Source organism: Antechinus flavipes, chromosome 3, assembly GCF_016432865.1.
Source record: "Antechinus flavipes isolate AdamAnt ecotype Samford, QLD, Australia chromosome 3, AdamAnt_v2, whole genome shotgun sequence".
NCBI lineage: Eukaryota > Metazoa > Chordata > Mammalia > Dasyuromorphia > Dasyuridae > Antechinus > Antechinus flavipes.
In genome coordinates, this window is record NC_067400.1 from 486,826,452 (window position 1) to 486,838,924 (window position 12,473).

Genomic DNA, 12,473 nt, shown 5'->3' on the forward strand with positions numbered 1-12,473 from the left:
AGATTGAGTCATATACATGAAAAGAAAAAGCAGTTTGTGGGAGGACTGAATTAAGTGTTGCTATATCTCACCTCAATTTTGTACTGTCCCCAGACTTCCCTGTCCATGTCTTCTGCCACACTATGCCAGGAATTGAGTTTATTGAGTAGCCAATGGTCATCTTCTAAAAGAAACACAAGACTAGTTAGTTGTCTATACAGCTTTGACCAAGCATTCCATGACTGTCTAACAGGGTGACTTCCAAGCTTGGCCATGTTCATCTCAGTATCAATACTTGTTCACCTAAGATCAAGAAAGAGCAAACATTAAAAAACCACAACCTCAAACCCAGGATCAGACTTTTTTGGGCAGGACATGGGCTTTAGCCGTTATGTGATCACATAATGGCTGGGGCTTCCTTCCCCTCTCATTAATACCTCATGGGCAAACCCAGAAGTACATAATGTCACCTGAAAAACAGAAGGAATCAAGAACTATGGGCAGAGTCACATATCTTCACTACCCCTTTTATTTAAGGTCCACTGAGTCATTGGCTTTTCCAATTCAGGGACTGATAAAGGGATTGTTTGATCAAATTGCTAAACTCATTCAGTATTGATCTGCTAGAAGCAGAAAGGTAAGCTCCACTCATGCTCTGTGTAACCATTGGTTACAAATGATTGAAATCCTAGTATGATTAAATGATTGAAATCACAAATATGCTTATTGTACCTCAGTTCTAAAAAAGTTCTTTGTCTTTTCATCTCCATAGTAGTTGTCCCTTCTGACAGTTTCCCTTTATTGGTGACTTTAAAAAATATTTTTCTCTAATTATATATAAAACAATTTTTAACATTCATTTTTTTAAATTTAAGTTTGAGATTTTCTCCCTTCCTCTCTTGCTTCCTAACCTCTGTCATTGAGAAGGCAAGCAATTTGATAAAGATTGTATGCAATCATATAAAATATATTTTCATCTTAGTCATGTTGTGAAAGAAAACAGACCCAAAAAAGGCTTCAATCTGCAATCAGATGCCATCAGTTAGTTCTTCAAAATGGATAGTATTTTTCATCATAAATCCTTCAGAACTGTCTTGGATCATTATATTTCTGAGAATAGTCAAGTCATTCACAGTTAATTATCATACAGTATTGCTATGTTGTATACTTTATACAAGATTCTCTTGCTTCTTCTCATTTTACTTTGCATCATTTCATGTAAGTCTTAAGTTTTTCTGAAAGCTTTCTGCTTATCACTTACTATAGCACAGTGGTATTCCTTCACAATCATATACAGCAATTTGTTTTACCCCAGTCCCAGTTGATGGATATCCCTTCGATTTTCAATTCTTTGCCACCTCTAAAAAATATGCTTAAAAATTTTTGGACATATTTTTGTCTTTTTGAGATACAGATCAAATAATGGTATTGCTTAGACAAAAAGACATGTGTGTGTTTGTGTGTATGTATATATAACTATATTATAATAAGTATACATAAATATGTCTTAATGATAGCTTGCTTGGGGGTGATGAGAAAATGAAAGAGGGAAAAATAATAAAGGTGTGCAGCAGAGAATCAAAGAACAATTTACAAGTAAAAAAGTAATGGACATTTATGAATATAATTTTTTCTACATATTATATATATACTTTTTTTGATTTTGAATTTTCCCTGGTGTTTTATTGGGTACATGACAATATTCTCTTTTGTTATGCTTTATTTTGTTTTGTCTTCCTTTTCTGTTTTTCTTTCTTTCTTACTGTTTTTTTCAAATAAAATAAACTCTTGGAAAATAAAAAAAATTTCCCAATTATGATTACTAATTGTATGTTTCCCTCCATCCTATTTTCTTTCTCTTTATCTCACACTCTCTCTCCTTGCACCTTAGCCATTTTCAAAAAATGTTTTGTTTCAGACTTTTGCATCCCCCAATCTGCATTCCCTTCTATCAGCTTCACACTCTATTTTATACTCTTTTCCCTCCTACTTTTCTGTATGGTAAGAGAACTTTCTGTATCCAATTGAGTAAACATATTCAACTTCTCTTTGAGCCAATTCCTATGAGAGTAAAGTTCATGCACTCTCATACTTCCCCCATAATCCCTCCACTGTAAAAGCTCTTTTGTATGAGATAACTTACCTCATTTTACTTCTCCCTTTTTTCTTCCCCTAGTGCATTTCTTTATCATCCCTTTATTTTTTAGATAATTATCCCATCATATTCAATTCATACCTGTGCATTTTGCTATGTATACTCCTTCTGACTACCCTAATAAAAAGAGAGTTTCTAGGAGTTAAAAGTATCATTTTCCCATGTAAAACTAGAAACAGTTTAACCATATTGAATCTTTATGATTTTTCTTTCTTGTTTACCTTTTTATCCTTCTCTTAAGTCTTGTTTTTGAAAGTCAAGTTTTCTGGTCTACTTCATAAGGAAAATCCTGAAATTTTGAAAGTCCTGTATTTAATTGAATATCAACTTTTCCCCTGAAGAATTATACTCAGTTTTGCTGAGTAGGTAATTCTTGGTTAAAATCCTGATTCTTTTGCCCTTCAGAATGTCATCTTCCAAGCTCTTTGATTTTTTAATGTTGAAACTACTAAATCTTGTGTTATTCTGACTATGGATATGATATTTCAATTGTTTCTTTTTGGCTGCTTGCATTATTTATTTGCTTTTGTATTATTTCCTTCTTGACCTCAAAGCTCTGGAATTTGGCTATGCTGTTGTTGAGACTTTATATTTTATGATCACTTTCCGGAAGTGATTGATAAATTCTTTCTCTTTTTATTTTATCCTTTCATTTCAATATCAAGGCAATTTTTCTTGAGAATTTCTTGAAAAGTGTCTAAGCTATTTTTTTTGTTATCATGACTTTCAGGTAACCCAGTAATATCTTTATATTATATTTTCTGGATCTATTTTCTACGTGAGTTGTTTTTCAAGTGAGATTTTTCACAGTTTCTTCTATTTTTTTCATTCTTTTGATTTTGTTTTATTGTTTCTTGATATATCTCAAAGTCATTGGCTTCCATTAGCCCAATTCTAATTTATTTATTTTTATTTTTCAAATTTTGTATCACTAATTTTATTTTATCAAAATCAAGAATTTAATTTTATCTAATTGAACTAGCTTTAAGATTATTTTATTTAAAATACTTTTCTCCAATTTCTTTTTTAATTTTAAAAATTTATCTTAAGTTATGCATGTACATTCCTTTTTTTTTTTACTTATTTCCATATGAGTCATGTCAGAAGAGAAATAACAAGACAAAAGGGAAAAATCAAAAAAGAGAGATAGTATAAAAATATAGCACATGTTGATCCACATTCAGCCTCCATAGTTCTGTCTCTGGATGTGAATGATGTTTTCCATCCAAAGTTTATTTTAATTGTCTTGGATTGCTGAATTGATGAGAAGAACCAAATTTAATCATAGTTTATTGTCACACAATCTTGTTTACTATGTACAATGTTTTCCTAGTTCTGCTTGCTCCAGTCAGCATCAGTTCATGTAAATCTTACCAGGTTTTTCTAAAAGTAGTTTGTTCATCAGTTTTTATAGAACAACACAGAACAATAATAATCCATTTCTTTCATAAGTCCACAACTTAATCAGCCATTTTCCAATTGATGGGCATTCATTCATTTTCCAATTCTTTACTACCACAAAAAAAGCTGCTACATTTTTGCACATTTATGATTTCTGCTGGATCAAAGGTTACATGTTTTTGCTTTCCAGAATACTTGGATCAGTTCATAACTCCACCAGCACCCCATTAGTGCATTATTTTCCCATATCTCCTCCAACATTTATCATTATCTTTTCCTGTCATTTTAGCCAGTCTGAGAGGTGTGAGTGTGTGATACCTCAGAATTGTTTTAAAATGCAAATTAATAGTGATGTAAAACATTTTTTTTCAAATGGCTATAGATGGTTTTAATTTCTTCACCTGAAAATTGTTCAAATCCTTTGGCTATTTATTAATTGGTGAATGGTTGTATTCTTATATATTTGAGTCAGTTCTCTATATAGTTTAGAAATGAGGCCTTTATCAGAAACACTGGCTATAAATTTTTCCCAAAAAACTTTTGCTCCCATTCTAATTATTGAATTGGTTTTATTTGTACAAAAAAAAGTAATGTCTGGGCTAGCTTTCTGGAAGTCTTTCGAACGGGCCTTGGTTTCAGCAGAATAGACACCATGAAAATGATCAGGAATAGAGACTAAATTCTTTATTCTGTCCCAGTCTTGATCTTAGTGCAGGAGGCATGAGGCTAGTCAGAGATAGAATGTCTCTCTTCCAATCCTTCTTGGTCTTTATATACCTTATCATTACAGCATACTGATTATGTGTGAACTTAGAGAACCATTATACCACCATACTAAGTACTAAGTATATATGTGAACTAGAGAATATGAATTCCACTAATTAACACTTTGTTTCAAGTAAACTTCTCCAGAGTTCCAGCCTTCTACACAAAAACTTTTTAATGTAATCAAAATTATTTTGAATTTTGTAACTTTAACAGTTTCTTCTTTTGTCATAAATTCCTCCCTTCTCCAAAGATCTGATCAGTGATGGGTAAACTATCCCTTGCTCTCCTAATTTGCCTTTTTATCAAATGGCAGATTATGTATAGTTATTTATTATTATGTCTTGTTATCCCTAATCTATTCCACTGATTCACCAAATAAGGAGACTAGTTTAGGTAAAATTGTTATTTTTATTAGATTAGCTTGGCCTACCCATGAGTGATTGATAATTTTCCAGTTACTTAGGTTTGGCTTTATTTGTGTGAGAAGTGTTTTATAATTGTGCCTATACAGTTACTGGGTTTGTCTGGGGAGATAGATGGCCAGATGTTTTATTTTGTCTACAATTATTTTTTTTAATTTTTTAATAACTTTTTATTGATAGAACACATGCCAGGGTAATTTTTTACAGCATTATCCCTTGCATTCACTTCTGTTCTGATTTTTCCCCTCCCTCCCTCTACTCCTTCCCCCAGATGGCAAGAGTCCTTTACATGTTGAATGGGTTGCAATATATCCTAGATACAATATATGTGTACAGAACCGAACAGTTTTCTTGTTGCACAGGGAGAATTGAATTCAGAAGATATAAATAACCTGGGAAGAAAAACAAAAATGCAAGCAGTTTATATTCATTTCCCAGTGTTCTTTCTCTGGGTGTAGCTGCTTCTGTCCATCTTTGATCAATTAAGGCTCTTAAAGGCTCTTATCGAAGAGATCCACTTCCATCAGAATACATCCTCAAACAGTATCGTTGTTGAGGTATATAATGATCTCCTGGTTCTGCTCATTTCACTCAGCATCAGTTCATGTAAGTCTCGCCAGTCCTCTCTGTATTTATCCTGCTGGTCATTCCTTACAGAACAATAATATTCTGTAACATTCATATACCACAATTTACTCAACCATTCTCCAATTGATGGGCATCCATTCATTTTCCAGCTTCTAGCCACTACAAACAGGGCTGCCATAAACATTTTGGCACATACAGGTCCCTTTCCTTTCTTTAGTATCTCTTTGGGGTATAAGCCCAGTAGAAACACTGCTGGATCAAAGGGCATGCACAGTTTGGTAACTTTTTGAGCATAGTTCCAAATTGCTCTCCAGAATGGCTGGATGTGTTCACAATTCCACCAACAATGTATCAGTGTCCCTGTTTTCCCACATCCCCTCCAACATTCCCCATTATCTTTCCCTGTCATTCTAGCCAATCTGACAGGTGTGTAGTGGTATCTCAGAGTTGTCTTAATTTGCATTTCTCTGATTAATAATGATTTGGAGCATATTTTCATATGTCTATAAATAGTTTCAACTTCTTCGTCTGAGAATTGTCTGTTCATATCCTTTGACCATTTATCAATTGGAGAATGGTTTGATTTCTTATAGATTAGAGTCAATTCTCTATATATTTTGGAAATGAGGCCTTTATCAGAACCTTTGATTGTAAAAATGTTTTCCCAGTTTATTGTTTCCCTTCTAATCTTGTTTGCATTTGTTTTGTTTGTACAAAAACTTTTCAATTTGATATAATCAAAATTTTCTATGTTGTGGTCAATAGTGATCTCTAGTTCTTCTTTGGTCATAAATTCCTCCCTCTTCCACAGGTCTGAGAGGTAAACTATCCTATGCTCTTCCAATTTATTTATCATCTCATTCTTTATGCCTAGATCATGAACCCATTTTGACCTTATCTTGGTGTACGGTGTTAAGTGTGGGTCGATGCCTAGTTTCTGCCATACTGATTTCCAATTTTCCCAGCAATTTTTGTCAAATAATGCATTCTTATCCCAGAAACTGGTGTCTTTGGGTTTGTCAAACACTATATTATTAAAGTTATTGGCTGTTTTGTCCTTTGAACCTAATCTATTCCATTGATCAACTAGTCTATTTCTTAGCCAATACCAGATGGTTTTAGTAACTGCTGCTTTATAATATAATTTTAGATCTGGTACAGCTAGGCCACCTTCATTTGATTTTTTTTTCACTAATTCCCTTGAAATCCTTGACCTTTTGTTTTTCCATATGAACTTTGTTGTTATTTTTTCTAATTCATCAAAGTAGTTTTTTGGGAGTCTGATTGGTATAGCGCTAAATAAGTAGATTAATTTAGGTAGTATTGTCATCTTTATTATATTTGCTCGCCCAATCCTGTCTACAATTATTTTAAATGGGATTTCTCTTTTTACCTCTTGCTGCTGGGCTTTGTTAGTAACATAGAAATGCTAATGATTTATATGGGTTTATTTTATATCCTGTGACTTTACTAAAGTTGTTAATTATTTCAAGTAGTTTTTTTTTTTTTTTTGCTTGATTCTCTAGGATTTTCTAAGTATAACATCATATCATTTGTAAAGGGTGATAGTTTTATTTCCTCATTGTCTATTCTAATTTCTTCTATTTCTTTTTTATTTTCTATTATTGTTTATGCAGTTGTTTTCAGAGGTAATTTGGATACCACTAAATTTTTGGTTCTTCCAAGGTAATATGATCTAGGAAGAGGTGTGTTTACTATTTTGCTACTCTGTACTCTAGTCTGGGGGCAATTACAAGCACCCCTTTTCATCTTGGAATTGTAATCAGGGTGCCAGTTCCCCTGGGGCAGCAAGCTCTGGTATACTAGTGGTGCTCCTCCCTTACCCTGAAATTAAGACTCAAGGCCAAACCAGAATTCTGCCCCTAATGGAAATCCTGTAAGCTCCTTCTGATCAGTTATCTGATCAGTGGACCTTACTATCTCAGTGAGAAGTTTGGAAACTGCCACTGCTACCACTGATTCAGTTGCTGCCAAGAAACATCCTATTCTGGACTTCTCTTCACTCTCAACCCAGTATAACAAACCTTTACTGCCAACCTTCTAAATTGTCTTGGGCTGGAAAATTTCTTCACCTCATCATCCTTTTGTGGGTTCCGTTGCTCCAGAATTTTGGAGGCATTCTTTAAAAGTGTCTGGAGAGAGGTTTTGGAGAGAGCTCAGGTATGTCCCTGCCTATTCTCTGTCCTCTTGGCTCTGTAGAAGGTTGCCTAAACTTCTATTTCTTAGATACCCCATTTTTTCATTAGGCCCTTGAGTCTGATTTCTGTATCATCACTATATTGCAGTGGTGTCCTAAAATCAAATGGCCCTTGTAATAACAACCAAATGTCTCTTTTTTCAATTTTTGTCTTCCTTTACTGCTCTGAAATATTTGTTAACATGGTAACTAAATAAATTCACTGGACTCAGAGAAGCAAGGTAAATAATTGAAATGTTTTGTTGTGAATAATCATGCCACAATTCTGGCACATGATTGTGCTTTCACAATCAGAGGAAAATGTGATGTGTCTCTTTTTTGCCCTTTTCTCACTCCCTTGGAAGTCTCATGTAGTTACAGATATGCTTGGTATCTACTAAAAATCAGTTCATCTAAAGGTTGAACTAATGATGATTTAGTAATTCAGTAATCCTAGACTGCATATCTATGGAAATATTCTAGGACTGCAACATTGCTCAAATATTTTTCATTCATTATAGTTCCATTGGCACCATAGAAACTTTGCCCTCCTTGGCCCATCAGTCTGAAAGAATTAGTAGAAGTTGAACACAGTTCATGAAGCAAGCTGTGTTTGCAAAATTGGTTTTTCTGCAAAAGTAGCTTCTTAGTTTAACAGTATTTAGTCTTCCACTATTATAAGCAGGGGCATCCATCCCTCATTTGAACCTATTTTTGTTGGAATCTTTACAAACTGCTAACTCATTAGAGTTGATAGATTATTAATCTGATTCTACAAGATGTTTTGGGCCAGAACCTGAAACAAAGTACTAAGTAGAACTAATTGATACAATGCTTTTGTTCACACCTTTACTCATTGGAGTTCACAATGAACTTTGGGAAATTCAGAGTTTAGTATGAGATATCTGAATTCACACCTCCATAGTGCCAGAGAACACTATGGGAGAAAACCCATAATCCCATTCTCTCAGAAGAGTCATATATAAGCCAGTGAAGAGTGATTAATTCCAAAATATTTTCCAATTGGCTGGCTGGTAGCAGAAGAAGAGTTTTGAGAGGAAGAAGCTACGAATCAGTTCAGTGAAGATTGAGAAGGCTCTCTCAGAGGCAAGACAGATTCAACTTGGTGATGGCTCTGGAGGCTGAAGAAAGCAGAGGCAGAGGCTGAAGGACAAAACTGCAAGAGCTCTTGGAACCAAGCAGAGAGATAGGCCTCGACTAACCAGGCTATTTTGGAAGGAGAAAATAAACTTTTGTATTTTTACCAGCTGGCTGGCTGTATTTGAGGTAATTATTGATCTGAACTGAAACTAAGGCTGCCTCCAAGAAAACCTCCCCGAGAAACCTGCACCTTCTCCCAGAAAAGAACCATTATCTTGTTATATTTTAAAGAAGAAAAAGAACACCCACATTTTGGCACCCTGAACGTGGGACTGATTCAGATCCTGAACCAGTGGAAAAACCTCTGATCCTGATCCAGTGGAAAAGACTCTTCAACCCAGAAATTAGGGTGAGTGCAACAAAGAAATTTTGTTAGAAGAGTTAAAGTAGAATTTCAGCTAAAATGGGACAGATATTTAGAAAACAGCCTGTTTCTGTTCAAGGAAAATGTTTAGAGAACATTGTCAAAGTTATGGAAAGCCAAGGTTTGATTATAATTTTGGGAGCAGATCACTGAACTTTTAGAAATGGTTAAGTACATATGTCCTTGGTTCTCTACAGAAAAGGAATTAGATTTAGACAAGTGGAAATTAATAGGAGAAAAACTGGGTGAATACTACGGATTTAATTCAAACTCAATGCAGTGGACATTGGAAAGAGAGGATCTTTTTTATAATAGAAATGGACCTGACTCAATTTCCAAAGACATAATTAATACATATAATTTAATACAATTGGCTATAAGAAGTTATTTAAGTGTTAGAATGAAGAAAAAGAAAGTGCAGGAGGGAGAAGTGCCAACTTTACTAGATGAAAAGGAGGAAGAATCAGATGAGAATGGAGTTAATTACAATTCTGAGTATGATACTTCACAGCAGGAGGAATTAGGTCATTCCACATCTCATGACCCTCCCCCCTCAATTAACCCTTCATGGATAGAGGAAGAAGGGGGAGGAAGAGAGGCAAAAACACAATCAGCTTCTCCTGTAAAGCAGAATTTGACAAGATTAGAAAAAGCATTAATTAAGGCAAAAAAATGAAGGAGAAAATATATCTGATTTTATAAATGCATATCCTGTTATTGAAAAGCTTGACTCAGGTCAAAACGAGAGAAAATACAATTTGGAAAAAATTAAAGATTTGAAAAAGGGTTGCACTCTTTATGGGGCTACCTCCTCTTATGTGAAGATATTACTAGATAATTTGTCTTATGAAATCTTAACCCCGAATGACTGGAAATGAAGAGTGAAGAGTGATTCATTCCAGAATGTTTTCCACTTGGCTGGCTGGTGGCGGAAGAAGAGTTTTGAGAGGAAGAAGCTACGAATCAAGAGTTGAGCAGAAGATTGAGGAGGCTCTCTCAGAGGCACAACTGGATTCATCTTCATCTCACGGCACTGTGGTGGCTGGGCTCCTGCACTTCCCCCACTGAGACCAACCTGGTCTGAAAGACTCACCAGAAAGCTAGCCGAGCCCCAAGTGAAGGAGACAAGAAATTCATTCCATCTTTGTGCTGGCTGGAGGCTGAAGGAGGCAGAGGCAGAGGCTGAAGGACAAAACCTTTGGATTTGGAGACATTCGGAGGGAGCTCTTGGAACCAAGCAGAGAGATAGGCTTCTAAGCTAACCGGGCTATATTGGAGACAATAAAAGATCTGAACTTTTATCACCTGGCTGCAATTTGGGTGATTATTTACTCTTAACTGAAACTAAAGCTACCTCCAAGAAAACCTCCCCCGAGAAACCTGCAGCTCCCCCAGAGAGAACTATTTTACTTATTTTAAAAGAAGATCACCACATATTTTCATATCTTTTCTCATCTTTAATGGGTGATAGAAGACACTAACCTTCTCTAGACAGTGTAATTTTTAGAAGGTAAAAAAATTAGATAAATTCATATGTAAATAAAACTATTGCTATTCAGATTTTGTAATTTGCACATATTCACTATTTTATTAGTATCCTGTATATACAGAAAAATGAATTAAAGTGACAGTCTTATTTGAAAAAAAATTACATGATAAATTTTTCTTAATAAAATTTTGTTTCTGCAATGTATTTTCCATCAAAATGATTTATTGAATTATTTGTAACTAGCATAATTATCAGAGTTTAAATAAATTCAAAAAGTTATATTTTATGCATGGATTTATAATTGAATCTTAAAACATTTTATGTTTGGATTTAATTGAATAGGATTTCACTGGATTTCAGACCCAGTGACTCTTAGCTTTTTTTCCCTACAAAAACAAAAACAGAGATCTGATAGTCATTCTAGGTAGAGGAGAATCCCCTATGCTTTCTTTTATTCATGGAAGATCAGACAAGTAATATGCCAATGAAAATTATTGAGCACTTATTTTGCTCAATACTATGAGGAAAAACAAATAAATGGGATATGGTTGCTCCACTTAATTTTGATCTAATAGGTAAGATAAATAAATATATGTTTGAGAAAGGAGAATCATGTTTTCTCTGCCTTACACACAAATAATGACAGTTTGAAATAGAACACAAGTAGTGCAAAAGAGTAGTCCAAAATTCTACAGCGTTAATAAGATAATATGCCAGGGTGATCAGGGGAGGTTCCATGAAGAAAGTTAACCTGATGCTGAGCATGGAAAGCTAATCTGATGCTAGGCTTTGAAAGATAAATTTTATCAGTAGGCAAAGGATTAGTGGGGGGGAGGGCATGGATTCTGGGATTATGGAGCAGTATGAACAAAGATATGGAGGTAGGGAAGCAATAAGACATATTTGGGAAATGGAGCATTGGGTTTATGAAAGGAATACCACATTTAAATAATACAATTTTTTTCAGTAGACAGTGAGGAACCAGTAAAACTTTTTGATGGGAAAGAGAAAAGATATTGAAGTTTTACTCTTCAGAAAATAGAATTGTCATGACAGAATGAGTCATTATGCAATTTGCCTCAAATTTATCATTTCACAATACTTCTGTTTATTCCTTTTTTTTAAAGGAATTTAGAGCAAAATCCAGAGAATGGGACAAGCAAGAAATACTATATCAGAATCATCTGGTTTCTTTAGATGCCCAACAAAAATTATTATCTGAGAAGTGTAATCAATTTCAGGTACAATATTTAAGCAGATCTTCTGAATTAAAAGACATTAAGGTTAAAACATGGCTATCGTTTATTACTTAGCATGCAATTATTTCATTGACTTTGATACCACTCCTCTATGTTACTCTCTAAATCTCATTTATAATAAAAATACTGACCCATGCTCATAGAAGGAGTTTACTTATTTGGGAGTTTCCTATACCAATAAGATTGCAATCTAGTTATCTATTCTCTATGTAATCTTGTGTCAGAATTTCCTGGGACAAAAAGTATTCCTGTACTCTTTGATATATTTTCCAATTTTTTTGAATTGAGAAGTCAGGAGAACATAATGAAAAGATATTAAGAAATAGAAGTGCAAAGTATTCATAGATGCAAGAAATGTTTTGAAAAATCAAAATAAAATATGCTGATGTAGTATTAGATATTGAATAGAAAAGAGGGAGAAGTCAATGGAAAACTCCTCTAAGTTTTAAGCCCAAGTAACTGGAGGAAGTTATCCAGTTGGCACCATTAAATGAAAGAGAGCATTTTTTAAAAGGAATTGATTTAGGTATGTATTCTGTCTTAGGGTAGGGTATTGGAGTATGAGAAACTTTATTTTAGACAAGGAAACTAATATTGGGATATCCATGTATGGAAAAAATCTAGAAAATATGTGGGATTAGAAATGTCAGGCAGCGGATCTAAAATTTGGAATCATTCTCATAGAGATGA

The 12,473-nt window shown here is 34.2% G+C and overlaps 1 protein-coding gene across 10 annotated transcripts in view; it reads left to right on the forward strand.

Moving 5' to 3' along the window:
- Positions 1-12,473, forward strand: part of DEUP1 (deuterosome assembly protein 1) — a 142,361-nt gene that overhangs the window by 57,918 nt on the left and 71,970 nt on the right. For 7 of the 10 annotated variants that reach the window (XM_051986807.1, XM_051986809.1, XM_051986811.1 and 4 more), the window contains one exon: positions 11,652-11,765. The exons of the other annotated variants lie outside the window; for them this stretch is intronic. In XM_051986807.1, the coding sequence (XP_051842767.1) occupies positions 11,652-11,765 (114 nt within the window). The remainder of the gene's footprint in view (positions 1-11,651; positions 11,766-12,473) is intronic. 10 annotated transcript variants of the gene reach the window in all.